Raw genomic sequence first — 20,565 nt, 5'->3', positions numbered from 1 at the left:
AAGTGTAATTTTCTTTTCTCCTCACCTCCCCAACAAAAACAAACTTTAAAAAAAAAAAAAAAAAAAAAGCATTTCGTAGTGTCCAAGTCAGTTAAGCAGCCAGAGACCACAAATCTATTATCAGTAGTTAAAAGAAATTCACTCCAGAGTTTCAGCCAACCTATGGACAGCTGAATTAAGCAGATAGTAAAATGCAAATGCAAAATAGCTAATCTTGAGCTGGCTTAAAGTACTGATACGTTGTATATAGTTAATATCAGTGTTAATAGTTAATATCAGTGAGCTCTGGATTGCTTGATCCCAGGAGTTTAAGGATACAGTGAGCTATGATCACACCACTGCACTCCAGCTTGGGTGACAGAGTGAGACCCTATCTCAAAAAAACCGAAACAAAAGGCAGTATCTATTGAGCTGTTAGATGTCAGGTATTGTTCTTTGCATTCACATTAAATCTTCACACCTCTGAGATATATAATGTCATCTCAGATGTTTCAGATGAGGAAACATAAACACAGCCTCTGTTCTCTAGATCAGTGGTCCACAACCTTTTTGGCATCAGGGACCTGTTTTGTCGAAGACTATTTTTCCACTGATTGGGGGTGGAAGTGGGGTGGGAGTGGAGTGGGATGGTCTCAGATGAAATTGTTTCACCTCAGATCACCAGGCATTAGTTAGATTCTCATAAGGAGTGAGCATCCTAGATCCCTCGCCTGCACAGTTCACGATAGGGTTCGCGTGCCTATGAGAATCTAATGCTGCGGCTGAAATGGCAGGAGGTAGAGCTCAGGCAGTGATGCCTGCTCATTGGCTGCTCACCTCCTGCTGTGTGGCCCAGTTGCTAACAGGCAACGGACGGATACTGGTCCGCAGCCTGTGGTTCGGGACCCCTGCTCTAGATTACGGGGAAGCCGAAGTACTATTTTCTCATTATAAAAACAGAATCCTACCTTTTACTTCCCACCTCTTCCTGTTAATGGAAGTTGGAATGGAGAAGGAAGGAGATGCCAGGGAAAGGAAGCATTTTAAAATCATTTGTAACATGTAACTCCAGGGTACTTCAGAGTTTTAAAGAATAAATAGGGAATAAATTTGTTTAATTACCTTTTTAGATCCAGGTTTAGGTGCCACTTGCAGGCCAAAATCTAATCTGGAAACCAAATGAGTTACAAAGTTTGGGTGCTTTTCTGTAAAAACAAGGAAGCAGTTTATTTGTATACTTTTGTGTCTTGTGCCATTCTGTTGGAAAAGGGCGGAGGAAATACATACTTTCATATGCTACAGGATAGCTCTGAGATGCAAAAGTATCTCTAATTGCTTAGGAGAGAAGGGTATTACTGGAAAGATGGGGTGGGTGACTTTTCGTAGTATAACCTTTGTGAGATTTTAGTGCTTTACTGTATGCACATGATAACTATTCAAAAAAACAAGCCCGTTTTTTGGACCCTAGTTTACTGACTCCATATTCTTGTAACGGCAAAATTAGAATTCTTTTAAGCTAAAAAAAACTTTATCATAGGAATTTCCAAGCATGTCTTAAAATAGGATATCCCCAGCTTCAACACTAATGGCATTTTGCAGATTGAGAGGATAATAAAATGTAGCTGTAGTTTGGATACATGTATCCAAATATACTACATTTTGCAGATTGAGAGGATAATAAAATGTAGCTGTAGTTTGGATACTACATGTATCCAGATATACTACATGTATTTCAGATATGTCCTCTGAAAATACCTGCAAATTTATAGAGAATGTTGGGTATGTCCTTTGACTTTATCCGTGCTTAGTTCCATAGTCTATAATTCAGTTTCTGATTGGGCACAGTGGTTCATACCTGTAATCCCAACACTGGGAGGTCGAGGTGGGAGGATTGCTTGAGCCCAGGAGTTCGAGACCAGCCTGGGTAACATAGGGAGAACCTGTCTCTAAAAAAAAAAAAATTAGCCAGGCATGGTGGCGCCTGTAGTCTCAGGTACTGAGGAGGTTGAAGTAGGAAGATCACTTGATCCTGGAGGGTTGAGGCTTTAGTGGTACCACTGCACTCCAGCCTGGGCAATAAGGCGAGACCGTGTCTCAATAACTAAAGAATAAAAATACAGTTTTTGTGGTATAATTTATATACCATCACACCTTTATAACTGACTGAGAATACTTTATGGTTAGTATGTGCTGTTTTGAAAATAAAACCTGTTTTAAAATGTGTTGCATTTTAAAAGTTTTAATCTATATTGATATTACTAGACATAGTTATATAGTTTGGCAACCCTGTTATATGTTCCTATTGTAAGGGTATACCTAAACCAGACTGGCCGTTAATGAGAGTGACTTGTCCTGTTATTGTGTGCTTTGGCATATTTCTCTTTTGAATATATAACAGGAAAATACAGGAAGAATTGCTGAGTGTTCTAAACATTCTCATTTGCAAGGAACATCAGTAAGGAAAACAATCTTACCTACCTTATTTGAAGAGGTGGAAGCAAATTTAACCTTCTGTTAGCCAGTAGGAATAGGTCTGTACTAAAAATACACAAATTAGCTGGGCATAGTGGTGCATACCTGTAGTCCCAGCTACTTGGGAGGCTGAGGCAGGAGAATCGCTTGAACTGGGGAGATAGAGGTTGTGGCGAGCCGAGATTGCGCCACTGCATTCCAGACTGGTGACAGAATGAGACTCAGTTTCAAAAAAAAAAAAAAAAAAAACTTGAAACTGTAGAATTATGTTCATGTTTGCTGGTGTTTTAACTCAAACAGGGACAGAAATCCTAGGGAAGTAACCCATATCACTGTTTTTCTAATAACTGCATTCATAGTAGAATAACACTACATTCACTAGTAGAGGTTGAGGGAGAGAGGAAAAGAAGGAATTACAGGTTACAGGATACTTTTCTGTTCTTGTCTAGACTGAGGCTGAGGCGGGTAGACCACGAGGTCGGGAGATCGAGACCATCCTGGCCAACATGGTGAAACCCCATTTCTACTAAAATACAAAAAATTAGCTGGGTGCATTGGCGCACTCCTGTAGTTCCAGCTACTCAGGAGGCTGAGGCAGGAGAATCACTTGAACCCAGGAGGCGGAGATTGCAATGAGCTGAGATCGAGCCACTGTACTTCAGCCTGGTGACAGAGCAAGACTCCATCTCAAAAAAAAAAAGTTTGTCACTTTTCTCCTGTTTAATTTTGTGTTTTTTGAATAAAGGATTTATGTCTTTTCCACATGGATTATTTTGAGTAGTACCAATACATTCCTGAAGGAGATCAAAAATATATATGCATAGCTCTCTTGGTAGCATGTGTTTGAGAAAGTAATATAAGGATTACATAGATTAGGGTTGCAGGCAGTTCTGTCCCTTTAAAGCTAGATCTTTTATTTACTTATTTTTAAAAGTTTTTGCAGAGATGGGGTCTCACTATGTTGCCCAGGCTGGTCTCAAACTCCTGGGCTCAAGTGATCCTCTCGTCTCAGCCTCCTGAAGTGCTGAGATTATAGGTGTGAACCAAGGTGCCAGGCCAAATCTTTGGTTTTTTCCCTACAAGTAAAACACCCTGAGGCTGAAGGTAATTGCTAACTGATGCAACGTGTTTTTCTTACTGCTTTTTTTCTGGGGATCTAACAAGGAATGGGAAACACAAGTTTTTGACTTTCGTTTTTCCTCCTCTTTATTTTCTGATAGTGTTTTCTTAAAGTCATCTTCCACCTGCCTCTGAAGTTGAGGAGTAGGAAGGAATCTGTTAGAATCATTTGGGGTTCAGTTAGTAGTGTCTGTGGTTAACTTTCTTTCATGGTTTTGAATTTAATTTCACTATTTGACTAACACTATTTTTACTCCGACTTCCTCAAACACTGTGGGACTTAAACTGTGACAGGTGAAACTCAGTGCCTTAGGTGAAGGCTTGGTAGAGACTTAGAAACATAGAATTCTTACAGGGTAGCTTAGGATTCTTACAGGATAACTTAATTGCTTTTAGGTTTATAGCTTTATGAACTTTATGAGCCCACTGGAATATTTTCTCCAATTATTGGAAAGGCTGATTATCAATTAAACTTAACGAGTCTAAGGACCCTCTACTCAGAAAAATAGATATGAGATCCTGTCTCAAAAGAAAAGTTAAAGTCAGGAAGAAGTTAAAATTAATGGTTTATAAGCCTTTACTATAAGTAAATGTAAGTTACATACTTTGTAGCTATTGTATTTGCCTTGCATTACAGCATATACTTGAGCTTGTAAAGCAGGTTAATCTTCTACTTTATTACGATGTTTGTAGTAATGGTTAGACAGTTGTTTGACTCCTTGCCCCTGTATTCAGTAACTGAGTTACTGTAACTACACTTTATAACTGAGTTACAACATTTATAACTCAATACCAGCAGTAATTGAGATAGAAGAGTGAAGAGAAAGTAAAATGTAGCCTTGTAGTCTTATATCTTATTCAGAGCCTGGCCTGGTTATGTTTAAGCACTATTAGCAGAGTTTGACAAAAGAATTTAAATAAAATACAGTTAACTTGGCTGGTTTAGTCCATAAGATAATAGTGACAGTGGTGGTGTCTGTGGAGGGAAACTGTATTGCTAGAGGACAAGGGTGACAGAAAGACTGGATTTTTTTTTTCCCATGCTTTTTCTTTTCTGGGGTGTGTGTGTGTGTGTGTGTGTGTGTGTATTTTGTACCATGTGAATTTATTATATTATCCTTGGAGGAAAGGGGGATAAAACTAGTCTGGCCAAGGCTAATAAAATAAAGCCTCCATTGTAGCTTCTTTTAGTAGGACTTAATCTGTTATACCATAGTTAGTCACCCAGAGTATTAATAACCCACTCTGGTAGAGATTTCCTCCTAGTAACTGGTGACTTTTGTTATTACGTGCTTAATTGGTTTGCAAAGACCTACCATCTTTAGATCCTCTATATTTGTTTAGCAGATACTTTAGTATTTTCTGAGTACACAAAGCAAATCTAATTCCATTATTTTCCTTGTTAAAATCCTTAAGTAGCTCCCTTTGCCTGTAGAATAAACTCAGGATTCTTACTGAGGTATGTTTAGCTTGTCAGTCTGGCCCTTGCTCATCTCTCTAACCTTAATTCTGTACTCCCTCAAGCCGATAGTGTTAGAAAAGTACTTGTAGTTCCCATAGCCAACCACACTTTTACATCTCTGTGCTTTACCACATGCGCTTTCTATTGAGAATTATCTCGCCTGCCTCCCTTGAACACATTGCTTTAGCTTTGTAGCCTTTGACAAGATCCCTCTTACATATCTTTGTTTTGGCACTTTTTGCACAGAATTAGAACTTGTTTGCTCTTGCTATTCAAGTTCCTTTATTTAGATCAAGAACTCTGTGACATTTTAAATCTTTTTATGCTTGTAACTTAATTTTTCAGATTCTTGAAGCGTGAACAAATAACAGCTACATGTTAAGGGGGGTAAGAGAGGACTGGTCCAATAGTTCCAAGGTCTTAAAATAAATCAAGAAACTCAATTACCTCAAATCGCTTGAACCATGAGTGCTGCCTTGCAGATATTGCTCTTTCCTTTAACTTCATCTGTATTTGTTCTACCTCTTATTTGAAACCGTTGAATGCCATGTTTGTTGGAAGAAGAGAAGGTCCAATACTTGGCTATTAATAGTCTCACTTTAATTAACATAATGTAGATGTTATTGTGACCTTGAGGCATTAATGTTAAGTGAGGATTTGTGTTGATGAGCATATATGAATGTCAACTCTTTGGAATACACTTGGTAACATGGTTTATTATTATATTTTCTAGCTCCAGAACCTGGGTATCAACCCAGCAAACATTGGCTTCAGTACCCTGACTATGGAGTCTGACAAATTCATCTGCATTAGAGAAAAAGTAGGAGAGCAGGCCCAGGTGGTAATCATTGATATGAATGACCCAAGTAATCCAATTCGAAGACCAATTTCAGCAGACAGCGCCATCATGAATCCAGCTAGCAAAGTAATTGCACTGAAAGGTATAAAAAATTGTCGGTTTTTCTTAAAACTCTTCCTGTTTGTTTTTTTGTTTGTTTGTTTTTTGTTTTTTTTTTGAGACGGAGTTTTACTCTTGTCGCCCAGGCTGGAGTGCAATGGTGCGATCTTGGCTCACTGCAACCTCCGCCTCCCAGGTTCACGTAATTCTCTTGCCTCAGCCTCCCGAGTAGCTGGAATTACAGATGCCTGCCACCACCACTGGCTAGTTTTTTTGTATTTTTAGTAGAGATGAGGTTTCACTATTTTGGCCAGGCTAGTCTCAAACTCCTGACCTCATGATCTGCCTGCCTCGGCCTCCCAGAGTGCTGAGATTACAGGCGTGAGCCACCACGCCCAGCCAACTCTTCCTATGTATTTATGCAAGTGCAATAACTAGAGTTTACGTTTTTAAGTATATTGATTAAATTTGTTCAAAGAAGATTGATCTGCTGATACCGAACTTGATTTAAACCACTTTAATGACTTTTACTTGGAATGTATCTGTGGAATATCTTAACATAGATCTACTTAGAATAATTTTAAGTTTTAGAATAAATGCATTTATATTTTGTATCTGGTATAAGACTGTGCTAAACATATCTCTCTACAGAGGAAACAAATTAGTGATTCATATTCTGGAATAGAACATACTTTACTAATATTAGCACCTAAACATGGCAGAATTTTGTATGATAATAAACTTGCCTTTGATTCTGTGCTTTTTTTTGTACTTCAGGCTTGTGTTTCACTTAGATTATTGGGTTCTAGAAAGGGCTTGAATTTACAGTAATTGTTTAAAGTGTGTTTGTATTTAGGTAGATATTAAAGCTCTTGAGTGAAGTGTATTTGAGTTTATTCAGACTAACTTTTTAATTGTCCCAACAAGGGAACTGTGCAGCTTAGAATAAACAGAGTTCAAAGACTCTTAGACTGTCAGAGAGCCTGTATTCCTTTGAACTTTAGGATGAGACTAATTGACCCGTTAAAACAGATGTTTTTAAGAGGGCTCGGTGAAAAACTGACTCTTGAAAAGGCATTTGATTGCCTATTTTTTGCTTTGTTTCTCATTTTGATAGAAGGAAGAAAAGTTCAAGTTCCCAGTAATTTCTTGATAAATTTGTGACTGAGTTGTTAGAGGTGCCGAACTTTGACTTTGCTTTACATGATTTAAACTTTGTATGTAGTAATAATACTAGTTGGAGAGTAAATAGGGTTGGGTAGGACTAGCATATTCAAACACATAAGTCACTATCACATATCTAAGATAGAAGCTCATCTCATCTCAAGGAAAAATCGTCCAGCTTTCACATGGGACCAGATGTTTTGTGACAGTAAGTGTTTTACTTCTGTTACTTCTATTTAGGGTATTAAGCTTCCTTCAGACTCTTTAAAGAATTTAAATTCAGGTCCTTAGCAGTTCCCATACCTCTCTGTTAAAAGGCCATAATTTTAATTTTGCCAAAATTCTTTTCTATTTTTAATGTTATTGTTATCTTATCACATTTCTTAACGCTTTCTTATGTGTGCAGATGGTGAGTTATCTTAAATTAGATTGTGTTAGTTATTGTCCTGTTCTATGAAAAGAATAAATTGAAAATATTTTCGGAGCATTGTACAATAGCATCATAGATTTGTCCCTATATGTCTGCACTATGGAGTCAAGCTGTCATCTCTTGTCCCCCTCCCCAAACCACTACACTTATATATATACTCCAATCCCGAATAATCTGGGGATTGAGGAAGGCAGCAAAGGAAAGTCAGTCAGTTCAAAATCCTGCTTCCCTCTGAAGCCAGTTTTGAACCTCTTGGCTTCTTTTTATAAACAGGACTGTAACTCTCACAATTTTTCAAGTCTGGTTGTGGTTTACATACTGTGTGGGATGGGAATAACATTCTTCATTTTATGAAAGAAATTTTTGCACATGTGGTAAGGAGGGTTGTAGTACAAAGCTATATGTTTTGCCCCCCTTCTGTGTCGCCCCAGCACCTGAATCTTAAAATTTCGGTCCTTCAGGAGCCAGATTCTCTGTGTCTCAGGAATGGTGTTTTTCTTAGTCTTTAAAGACTAATCTTGATAGCCTAGTGATAGTTGTGGACTTTGGCCTCTATTAATTTATACCAAATCACATTTTGAACTGATGGATTTCAAATTACAAGTACAAGCCTTTGCATCTGACTTGGTGACTCTTAACACTCAAGGCAAATTTCATCCTTTTTTTTTAACTAAATCGTTGCTTTCTTAGTTGGATGAAGCTTGAACTTTGTTCTTACCTCCCGTATATTAACAGCATCTGAAACTATCCTCTTCCTTTGTCTCCCTTTCCTTTCCTCCAGCACCTCTACCTTCCCTTTGTTATCTTAAGCCAGTTAAATGTAGCATGCATTTCTTTTATGTGCTAGTGGCAACAAGACAGAATTGAAGCAGATCCTCTTTGTAAAAAGCAGTTTCCACAAGATTTATTTGGATGAGAGATGACTGCTTTTAAAAAAGTACATTTTCTTTCCCCTACGTGTTTGTTATCAGAGTTGCTTTGTCTTGTGTCGATGCAACTAAGTTTATGTGTAAACATACTTAATTACAAGTATGAAGTTAACGGCTTTGTTTTCAATTATTGTTAAGAAAACTATTCATTAGACTTACTTTAAGTTGGGATTTAGAATTCCATGGAAGTCATACTGTTTAAAGTGTGTTTATTAGCGGTAATACAGTTTTTGCTTAAAATGTAGATGTAGATTGCTTAGTCTTAGCTGTTACCTCTTTAATGGTTGCTGCTGTATTGATGCAACTCCTGTAGTTATTAGTCTCGTAATAGAAATATTTTTGTTTGGAAGTTACAGAGCTAGTTTAGGTAGGTATTCATTCTAAACTTTACGCTTTTAATGATTTATAATTCTTGATTTTGTTTTTAGCTGGGAAAACTCTTCAGATTTTTAACATTGAAATGAAAAGTAAAATGAAGGCTCATACTATGACTGATGATGTCACCTTTTGGAAATGGATCTCTTTGAATACGGTTGCTCTTGTTACCGATAATGCAGTTTATCACTGGAGTATGGAAGGAGAGTCTCAGCCAGTGAAAATGTTTGATCGCCATTCTAGCCTTGCAGGGTGCCAGATTATCAATTACCGTACAGATGCAAAACAAAAGTGGTTACTTCTGACTGGTATATCTGCACAGGTAACATTTTAACTAGTTTTTTATAAAGAAGAGGTTTAGAAAACTGTGGTGCCCAGAATGCAGTTTTATTTTGAGATTAGGTCTTTCTATACTCAATCCTGTTGAATTTCACTTATTTTGGAAGACCTTTTTTTTCCTCCCTCACACCCCTTCTCTTCTCCTTCCTCCCTCCTTCCCTCCTTTCTTCCTTCCTCGCTCCCTTGCTATACTGACATATAATTTCAGAATGCTCTTATCAAGCGTTTTGAGCTCTTCTGTGGAGATTGAGTAGAAATTGAGTTTCTGTAAGAATGATTTGGGAGGCCGGGCGTGGTGGCTCACGCCTGTAATCCCTGCACTTTGGGAGGCCGAGGCGGGCGGATCACGAGGTCAGGAGATCGAGACCATCCTGGCTAACACGGTGAAACCCCGTCTCTACTAAAATACAAAAAATTAGCCGGGCGCGGTGGCGGGCGCCTGTAGTCCCAGCTACTCGGGAGGCTGAGGCAGGAGAATGGCGTGAACCCGGGAGGCGGTGCTTGCAGTGAGCCGAGATGGTGCCACTGCACTCCAGCCTGGGCGACAGAGTGAAGACTCCGCCTCAAAAAAAAAAAAAAAAAAAAAAAAAAAAAGAATGATTTGGGATTTATTATGGAGTATTTACTGCAAAATGAATGCTTCTGTACCTTTTTGTTTAAGACGTATATGAGGCACATTTTAAACATTAATGTTAAGCTTTAACAAGATAATGTTTGGGGCTGATTTTAAGTTAAGAAGTATCAAATCTATATTGAGAGATGAAGTCACAAATAATTATAAATCCTGCTAAAGATGACAAAGCATTCTAGTTATTTCATTACTTGATGAATCTGAGAGTTTTTGGTTTATGGGTCTCCAAACATTATTCTCTTTGATCCTTTATAGCAAAATCGTGTGGTGGGAGCTATGCAGCTATATTCTGTAGATAGGAAAGTGTCTCAGCCCATTGAAGGACATGCAGCTAGCTTCGCACAGTTTAAGATGGAAGGAAATGCAGAAGAATCAACATTATTTTGTTTTGCAGTACGGGGCCAAGCTGGAGGGAAGGTAAGTTTTGACTTTGGTAATTATTTTAATGAGAACTTGTATTTGACTTTCTGCTACGAATTAGTCATCTAATTTCAAAATAGCCTTCTCCTTTCCTAAGTAATTTATTTTTAGTATTCACATTTGTGGTGACTTAATTTGTTCAAATTTTGCATCTAGTGATACTTGTCTAAAATGAATAATGTTCTTTCACAACTCGTTCTATTGGCTGTTTATATTCTTTATTTTGATTGCCAAAGTGCACATTTATATGCTGTACATCTAGAGAGTTTGATTTAGTAGGTGGTGCCAATAGTGTTTTTTTGTTTATTTTTTGCTTTTTGAGACAGGGTGTCACTCTGCTGCCTAGGCTGGAGTGCAGTAGCGCAGTCATGGGCTCACTGCAGCCTCCATCTTCTGGGCTCAAGTGATACCTCTGTCTCAGCCTCCCAAGTAGCTGGGACTACAGGCACGTGCCACCATGCCTGGCTAAATTTGGTGTTTTTGTAGAGACAGGGTCTCACTATATTGCCCAGGCTGGTCTCAAACCTCTGGGTCCAAGTGATCCTCCCACCTTGGTCTCCTAGTATAATCTGCATTTTAAATACCCTATATGGCTTGATATAGAGGTAATGTAGACTATAGTTGAATAACATTGCCATAAGTTAGTGGTTTTCAGCGGTGGCTACACATTGGAATCACCTGGACAAATTGTACTTTGTGTATTAGACTTAGTTGCAGGTAATAGAAACAAGGTCTGGTTGATTGGAGCAATGGTCTATTTAGTGAAGGATATTGGATAGTTTACAACAGCTAGGGAGGCTGTAAAACCAAGACTAGGAAATGAGGAGAAATAATGGAAAATTAGCAGTGGTCAGGGTCTCAGCCAACAACTATTCCATGGAACTCTGAGGACACTTCTGGATCCATGATTGCATTGCTGGATGCTTGGAAATTCGATTTGACTGCCATTTCCACTACCAGAGTAGAATCTCTGAAATCTTAATACCTTTGTGTTCCTAGCTCCCTGTTCGAAGTCCAGTTATAGGCAAGATCAGATGCCCACATCTTACGTCTGAGAGGTTTGGAAATAATTATTTGGTGTTTGGTGCTCCTAAAACAGAAGGCTGGTTCTACCACCAACAAAACTTGTAAAGAGTATCTTCCCTCTTGTTGTCCCATCAGGAAGAGGGTTTAGATTCTAGGCAGACCAAAAAATTTGAACTTCACTTTCGTTAGGACGTGTGTCTCTTTTTCTTGGTAAGTAAGCAGTTTTTAAAAATTGAAATAGAGCCGGGCGCGGTGGCTCACGCCTGTAATCCCAGCACTTTGGGAGGCCGAGGCGGGCGGATCACAAGGTCAGGAGATCGAGACCACGGTGAAACCCCGTCTCTACTAAAAATACAAAAAATTAGCTGGGCGCGGTTGTGGGCGCCTGTAGTCCCAGCTACTCGGGAGGCTGAGGCAGGAGAATGGCGTGAACCCGGGAGGCGGAGCTTGCAGTGAGCCGAGATCGCGCCACTGCACTCCAGCCTGGGCGACAGAGAGAGACTCCGTCTCAAAAAAAAAAAAAAAAAAAAAAAAAAATTGAAATAGAGATTGCTTAAATATGATCATCTGTAGCCTGTCAGGAGAGAGGAAATAGTAAGTAATGGGGTACAATTCTGCTTAAAATTTCACATAGCCCCTGAATTGAGGAATAATGCTGCCAATACCTCAGTGTGACAAGGGTAGAAAGCACTGATATTTAGATCTGAATTGATGGAATTTAAACAGAAAAAAACACATAGTTTTAGAAATTAGATATTATCCTTAAAACATAAGGCCAGGATATTTATTGAAAAGTTCTACTAGAAAAAAGTTTCAATGTCATTTTGAACAGTATCTGGAAACCTGTTTATAGGTTTTTGAGCCTGTTATTTAATACATGGTGCTATCCTGTCTGCCACGGCTTTTGAAGGAAGATACCAATTTTTTTCAGTGTGGCTAGTCATCCTAATGAAGGATGATGAGACCCTATAGCATTCATATGGTATGTGTCTTGGATACTGAATTATTTTTTGTCTGAGTTCATTTCTGACATGACTAAGGAAAATATATAGTACTTTTTCATTGAAATTATTTACTTTTCTCTTGCCTGGCTTACGTGCAGCATTGGATATTTTAAACCAAAATGTTCTCATTTAGTTTATGGGATGTTTGTGATTAGAGAGACAACTCAAATTAGGTATATACATTCCTTCTGTTTTAGTGTATATGTATAGGTAGAGAAGAATTAAACAACTTACGTTTCTATTTGGAAATACTAAATTAAAATTGAAAGCTAGGAGAAAAATACCTTTGTAGGTAATGTATTACCCTTCTATACCATTTATTTCAGGTAGATTATTTGAGGTATGATTATTTCAGATATTCAGCTGACTTTTTTTTTTGAGATGGAATCTCACTGTGTTGCCCAGGCTGGAATGCAGTGGCACAATCCCAGCTTCCTGCAACCTCCGCCTCCCGGGTTCAAACGATTCTCCTGCCTCAGCCTCCTGAGTATCAGCTGACTTTAAAAAATGTATTTATCTTAAAATAATACAGATTATAGGAAGCTGCAAAGACAGTACAGAGCAGTCCCCTGTGTTCTTTATCCAGTTTCTCCCAATGGCTACATCTTACACAGCTGTAGTACAGTAGAAAAACCAGGAAATTGACATTGGTACAATTGTATGATTCTGTGTCATTTTATCATGAGTAGATAACTATTTTATCACCACAGTGATTTCCCTTATGACTGTAGAGTCCCACCCACTCCCCCTCTCTCACACCATCCCTAGCTCCTGGCAACCACTAATTTATTCTCCATCTCTATAATGTTGTCACTTTAGGAATGTTACATAAATGGAATCATACAGTATGTGACCTTTTAAGATTGGCTTCTTTTTTTTACTCACCATAATGTTCATGAAAGTTTGTTCCTTTTTATTGCCAAGTATTCCATGGTATGGATGTAACCAAAACCATTTAACATTGATCTTCTGTAGAACATGTTGGTTGTTTCCATTTGGGGGCTACAAATAAAGCTTCTGTGATCAACTGCTAATGTGTAGGTTTATATACATTTTGATTTTCTTTTGAACAGTTACATATTATTGAAGTTGGCACACCACCTACAGGGAACCAGCCCTTTCCAAAGAAGGCAGTGGATGTTTTCTTTCCTCCAGAAGCACAAAATGATTTTCCCGTTGCAATGCAGGTATTTTAAGCAAAATAAATAACTTTTTAAAAATCTCTCCTCTTAAAAGAAATTAACCCAAAGACTATTCATGGTAGATATAATTTAAGTGATGCTTAAAAGAATACTCTTACAAAGTTTATTAGTGAAGCTTTGTAAAATAATACCTTGGCCTTTCATGTACAGGCCTACCTTGGGCATATTATGAGGTTTGGTTCCAGACGACCACAATAAATTAAATACCACAACAAAGTGAGTCATAAGAATTATTTGGTTTCCCAGTGCAGATCAAAGTTACGCTTACACTATGCTATAGTCTACTGTAAAGTGTGAAATAGCATATCTCTAGAAAAACCGTATACATACTGTAATTTAAAAATACTTTATTGCTAAAAAATGTTAATGATTATTTGAGCCTTTAGTGAGTTTTAATCTTTTTGCTTGTGGAAAGTCTTGTCTCAGTGTCAGTGACTGCTGAATAATCAGAGTGGTTGAGGTAGCTGTGGCAGTTTCTTAAAATAAGACAGCAGAGAAGTTTGCTGCATCAGTTGACTGTTTCACAAAAGATTTCTCTATGCAATGCTGTTTGATAGCATTTTACCCACAGTAGATCTTCTTTCAAAATTGGAGTCAGTTCTTTCAAACCCTGCCAGTGCTTTACTAGCTAAGTTTCTGTAATAATCTAAATGCTTTGTTGTCATTCAGCAATGTTCACAGCACCTTCACCAGCAGTAGATTTTATCTCAAGAAACCACTTTTCTTTGCTCATCCTTAAGAAACAGCTCCTTTACTAGGAGATACAGTAATTCAGTCACATTTTTAGGCTCTATTTCTAATTCTGGTTTTCTTGCTATTTCTACCACATCTGCCCGTATGTGCTGCACTGAAGTCTTGAACCCCTCAATCATCCATGAAGGTTGGAATCAGCCTCTTCCAAACTCCTTTTAATGTTGATATTTTGACTTCCTCCCATGAATCATGAATGTTGTTAATGACATCTAGAATGATGAAGCCTTTCCAGATTCACCATTACTTAAAAGTACTGTGGTGAATCCTTTCCAGATTCACTTAAATTTACTTTGCCCAGATCCATCAGACGAATCACTATCCAGGGCAGCTGTGGTCTTATGAAATATATTTCTTAAATAAGAAGACTTGTAAGTCAAAATTGCTTCTTTGATTCATAGGCTTCAGAATGGATGCTGTCTTAGCAGACATGAAAGCAATATTAATCTCCTTGTATATCTCCATCAGAGCTCTTGGATGACTATGTGCATTGTCGATGAGCAGTAATATTTTGAAAGGAATCTTTTTTTTTCTGAGCAGTAGGTCTGAACAGCAGGCATAAAATATTTAGTAAACCATGCTGTAAACAGATGTGCTGTCATCAGGGCTTTGCTGTTCCATTTCTATAGCATGGGCAAAGTAGATTTAGCATAATTCTTGAAGGTCCTAGGATTTTTGGAATAGCAGATGAGCATTGGCTTCAACTTAAAGTCACCAGCGTCATTAGTTCCTAATAAGAGAGTCAGCCTGTCCATTAAAGCCAGGCATTGACTTCTCTGTAGAGAAAATCTATTGTTTAGTGTGACCGCCTTCAATGATCTTTGCTAGATCTTCCATATAACTTGCTGCAGCTTTTACATCAGTACTTGGTTTTCACCTTACACTTTTATATTGTACAGATAGTTTATTTGCTTAAACCTCACGAATCAACTTCTGCTACCTTCAAATTTTTCTTCTGTTGTTTTCTCACCTCTCTGAGCCTTCACAGAATTGAGGAAAGTTAGGGCCTTACACTAGATTAGGTTTTGGCTTAAGAGAATGCTGTAGCTGGTTTGAATTTTTTTTTTTTTTTTTTTTTTTTTTTGAGACGGAGTCTCCTTCTGTTGCCCAGGCTGGAGTGCAGTGGCAGGATCTCGGCTCACTGCAAGCTCCACCTCCCGGGTTCATGCCATTCTCCTGCCTCAGCCTCATGAGTAGCTGGGACTACAGGCGCCCACCACTACGCCCGGCTAATTTTTTTGTATTTTTTCAAAATACAAAATACGGGGTTTCACTATGTTAGCCAGGATGGTGTCGATCTCCTGACCTCGTGATCCGCCTGCCTCAGCCTCCCGAAGTGCGCGGGATTACAGGCCTGAGCCACCGCGCCTGGCCTTTTTTCGTTCCTTTCCCTTTCCCTTTCCCTTCCTTTCCTTCTCTTCTCTTCTCTTTTTCTTTTTCTTTTTTTTTTTTGAGACGGAGTCTCGCTGTGTCTCCCAGGCTGGAGTGCAGTGGCGTGATCTCAGCTCACTGCAAGCTCCGCCTCCCGCGTTCACGCCATTCTCCTGCCTCAGCTTCCTGAGTAGCTGGGACTACAGGCGCCCACCACTACACCCGGCTAATTTTTTGTATTTTTTGTAGAGACGGGGTTTCACCGTGTTAGCCAGGATGGTCTTGATCTCCTGACCTCGTGATCCACCCACCTTGGCCTCCCAAAGTGCTGGGATTATAGGCGTGAGCCGGACCTCCTCCCTCTCTCTCCCACTCTCCCCCTCTCCCCCTCCCTCTCCCTCTTTAAAGAGACAGGGTCTCCCTCTGTTGCCCCGGCTGGAATGCAGTTGGTGTGATCATAGCTCACTGCAGCCTTGAACTTGAACTCCTGGGCTCAATTGATCCTCTTGCCTCAGCCTCCAGAGTAGCTAGGAGTAGGTAGGACTACAGGTACATACCACTACGCCTGGCTATTTAAAAAGTATTTTAGAGACAATGTTTCACTGTGTTGCCCTGGCTGGTCTTTTTTTTTTTTTTTTTTATGAGACTGAGTCTCTCTATTGCCCAGACTGGAGTGCAGTGGCACAGTCTCAGCTCACTGCAATCTCTGCCTCCTGGATTCAAGCGATTCTCATGCCTTAGCCTCCCGAGTAGCTGAGATTACAGGCACCTGCCACCACACCTGGCTAATTTTTGTATTTTTAGTAGAGTCGGGGTTTCGCCATGTTGGTCAGGCTGGTCTCGAACTCCTGACCTCAAGTGATCTGCCCACCTCGACCTCCCACACTGCTGGGATCACAGGCGTAAGCCACCATGCCTGGCCCAGGCTGGTCTTAAACTCCTGGCCTTAAGTGATCCTTGTGCTTCAGCCTCCTGTGTAGCTGGGACTACAGACACATACCACTGCACCTGGCTAGTATATAACATTTTTATTTGTATTTTTGTTTGAGACAGGGTCTCACTCTGTCACCCAGGTTGGAGTGCAATGGCGCGATCTCATGCACCACTACACCTGGGTAATTTTTTTGTATTTTTAGTAGAGTCAGGGCTTCATCATATTGGTCAGGCTGGTCTCAAACTCCTCCCCTCAAGTGATCCACCCACCTCAGCCTCCCAAAGTGCTGAGATTACAGGCATGAGCCACTGCACCCAGCTGTGTATAACATTTTTCTTTTAGAGACGGAGTCTCACTCTGTTGCCCAGACTGGAGTGCAGTGGCACCATCTCGGCTCAACCTCCGCCTCCAGGGTCAAGCAGTTCTCCTGTTTCAGCCTCCCCAGTAGCTGGGACTACAGGTGCATGCTGCCATGCCTGGCTAATTTCTTTTATATTTTAGTAGAGACGGAATTTTCACTGTGTTGCCCAGGCTGGTCTCAAACTCCTGAGCTCAGGCAGTCCACCCACCTTGGCCTCCCAAAGTGCTAGGATTACAGGCATGAGCCACTGCACCTGGCCTATAACATTTTAAAAGAGAAAAAAAAAACTGCTCATATATATAGTTACATAAATTCAAAAGTAGAATCGTTTTATTTCTCTTTGGCCTGCAAAACATTACCTCAATGTGGCAAGTACTAGAGTTTGACTTTGTCTGTGGTCGTTTTCTTAGATGTGAGAAAATGAGACTAGGATTACATTTGTAAGCCACTGCACCAGTGCGCTTTCTCCATATCAGCAAGAAAAGCTGTTAGGTTTTCTTATCATTCATGTGTTCACTGCAGTAGCACTTTTAATTTCCTTCAAGAACTTCTGCTTTGTATTCACAACTTGGCTGGGTCAAAAAGCCCACCATTCAGCCTGTCTTGGCTTTGGACGTGTCTTTCTCACCGAACTTAAAATTACTTCTAGCTTTTGATTTAAAATGAGATGTAGAACATGTAGAGGCAATTGTAGGGTTATTAATTGGCCTAATTTCATTATTGTTGTGTCTCGGAATAGGGAGGCCCAAGGAAAGAGAAAGAAATGGGAGAACAGCTGGTTGCTGGAGCAGTCAGAACACACACAATATTTATCGGTTAAGTTTGCTGTCTTATGTGGGTGCGATTCATCGCACCCTAAAATAATTACAATAGTAACATCAAAGATCACTGGTCACAGATCAACATAACAGATATAATAATGAAAAGGTTTGAAATATTGTGAGAATTAATGAAAACGTGACACAGAGACACCGAAGAGAGCACATGCCGTTGGAAAATAGTGCCCATAGGCTTGCTCGATGCAGGGTTGCCATAAACCTTCCATTCGTAAAGATTCATCTGCATTGCAAAGTGCGGTAAAATGAGGTATGCCTGTAATACATAAACTGTGCTATCCTAAGTTTTGAATTGTCTTTCCTTTTATCAGTTTCATTCATATTCTTGTGTTATATAAGAGCTTGGAATATCCATATTTAAATGTGCTATAAAAATGAAGGAAACTTTAAATATTAGCTTATAATTTTTCAAATAACCCTCTTGTTCTAGAATTTTACCATCTCTGAAATGGAATTAGACTGAATGTTTTTATTTTCTGTTTATAGATTCATTATTTCACTGAAGTGTTGATTTTCTTTCTATAGATCAGTGAAAAGCATGATGTGGTATTCTTGATAACCAAGTATGGTTATATCCACCTCTATGATCTTGAGACTGGTACCTGCATCTACATGAATAGAATCAGTGGAGAAACGATTTTTGTTACTGCACCTCATGAAGCCACAGCTGGAATAATTGGAGTAAACAGAAAGGGACAAGTAAGGAAACCTTGAAACTTAAGCAATAAAATAAGATAACCTGATGAGTTGGGAACAATCCTGTACTTTTGAGAAATTACTCCCAAAAATAATAAAATAGAAAATAAACACATTACTGTTAGTTTTTTTCCAAAAAGTAAATGGTAACTTTGGATATTAGAAAATAATATATATCAAAGCATGATGTAAGCTGATAAAAAAGGAAAATAATATATACCTAAAAATAGAGATGTGTATGAATACAAAGTGTGTCTTTAATCCTGTTTCAGAGAAACTGGTTTATAGCCATCTTGGACTGTATAGATGCATTACTGTCAAAAGAAGTGATTCTCCATGGAAAAAAACAATTTAGGGTCATATTTGACAGACTATTCTTTTTAAGGAGTTTTCTGTTATCTCTCCAAGGCAGAGCGATTATCAACTACAGGGAAAAGAATTCTACCTACATCCCTTTTCCTAGCTCTTTAATTAAGCATTACTATTACATGTTAGAAGGTGATATGTTTCAATACCTCTTGTGGGATGCCTGGAAAGTTAATCAATTTGGTAGGAAAAATATTATCCATTCTAAATTTGTCATTTTTGAAAAACCTGTTAATACCATCTAGCAAGCGGTTCTTTCTCTGTCATCATATTATTTTAATTTCTTTTTTTTTTTTTCTTGAGACGGAGTCTCGCTCTGTCACCCAGGTTAGAGTGCAGTGGCATGATCTCAGCTCACTACAACCTCCACTTCCCGGGGTTAAGCAATTCTCCTGCCTCAGCCTTCCGAGTAACTACGATTACAGGTGTGAGTCACCACACCCAGCTAATTTCTGTATTTTGAGTTGAGACGGGGTTTCACCATGTTGGCCAGGCGGGTCTCAAACTCCTGACCTTGTGATCCACCCGCCTCGGCCTACCAAAGTGCTGAGATTACAGGCGTGAGTCACAGCACACGGCCTATTTTAATATGAATAAGAATATTTTACCAGGAGGTATCTTAATTTTCTGGAAAGTGGCTAAAAATTTTAAAACTTAATACTGTTACTGGTCTTGCCTTTTGGTCTTGCCTTTTACTCGTTTTCTTCCAAATTAGTATTTTTCCCAGATAATAAGCAAAGGAAGTAGATGGGTTTTGTTTCTCCTTCATTCAGTTAATTTTTGAAAAATGTTACGTATATGAAGAGACAGTCCCTCTAGGGAAAGGGAGTCCATCCCTACCTACCCATGCCCCACCTTAACTCCAGACCTGGTTAGGTGCTTCTGCTCTGTACTCCTAGAACTTAACTTACGGCTTTCTCCTCATAACACTTAACATACTTACTAAAATTGCCTGCTTAGCTGTCACAGTCACTATTCTTCATTAGAAAAACGGATTGTCTTTAGTAAATTATATTTCTAGCACCAGTCAGTGTCTGGGACAAAAGCAGTTTTAAAAATTCAGTAGCTTTCAAGTATTTAGTTGTGAGTCTCTGTCTTAGAAAAATCAAGAATAAGGCTAGGCGCAGTGGCTCACACCTTTAATCCCAGCCCTTTGGGAGGGCGATGTGGGCAGATTGCCTGAGCTCAGGAGTTCGAGACCAGCCTGGCCAACATGGTGAAAACCCGTCTCTACTAAAATACAAAAACTTAACTGGCTATGATGGTGCATATCTGTAATCCTAGCTACTTGGGAGGCTGAGGCAAGAGAATCACTTGAACTTGGGAGGCAGAAGTTACAAAAAATGAGCCAAGATCACGCCACTGCACTCCAGCCTGGACGACAGAGCAAGACTCTGTCTCAAAAAAGAAATTAAAAAGGAAAATCAAGAATATATTGGCCTTTTTTGGTGAATTAGATTAGTGATAATTTAATAATCATGAAGTTGTGAAGCCAGGGACCTTTTTTAAAAAAAATTCTTAATTTAAAAAAAAAAAAAAAAGACAGGGGCCGGGCACAGTATCTCATGCCTGTAATCCCAGTACTTTGGGAGGCCAAGATGGGTGGATCACCTGGGGTCAGGAGTTTGAGACGAGCCTGACCAATATGGTGAAACCTGTCTCTTTAAGTACGAAAAAAAATTAGCCGGGCGTGGTGGCAGGTACATGTAGTCCCAGCTACTTGGGAGACTGAGACAGGAGAATTGCTTGAAGCCAGGAGGCAGAGGTTGCTGTGAGCCAAGATCGTGCCACTGCACTCCAG

The 20,565-nt window shown here is 39.3% G+C and overlaps 1 protein-coding gene across 2 annotated transcripts in view; it reads left to right on the top strand.

Annotated features, from left to right (window-relative positions):
- Positions 1–20,565, top strand: part of LOC105476842 (clathrin heavy chain) — a 75,045-nt gene that overhangs the window by 17,720 nt on the left and 36,760 nt on the right. For both annotated transcript variants that reach the window (XM_011733101.3, XM_011733102.3), the window contains exons 2-6: positions 5,766–5,973; positions 8,882–9,150; positions 10,054–10,215; positions 13,322–13,435; positions 18,228–18,401. In XM_011733101.3, the coding sequence (XP_011731403.1) occupies positions 5,766–5,973; positions 8,882–9,150; positions 10,054–10,215; positions 13,322–13,435; positions 18,228–18,401 (927 nt within the window). The remainder of the gene's footprint in view (positions 1–5,765; positions 5,974–8,881; positions 9,151–10,053; positions 10,216–13,321; positions 13,436–18,227; positions 18,402–20,565) is intronic.

The sequence above is a fragment of the Macaca nemestrina genome, chromosome 17, assembly GCF_043159975.1.
Source record: "Macaca nemestrina isolate mMacNem1 chromosome 17, mMacNem.hap1, whole genome shotgun sequence".
NCBI lineage: Eukaryota > Metazoa > Chordata > Mammalia > Primates > Cercopithecidae > Macaca > Macaca nemestrina.
Note: the sequence above shows the minus strand (reverse complement) of the source record. Positions and strands in the feature narration are given on the sequence as shown.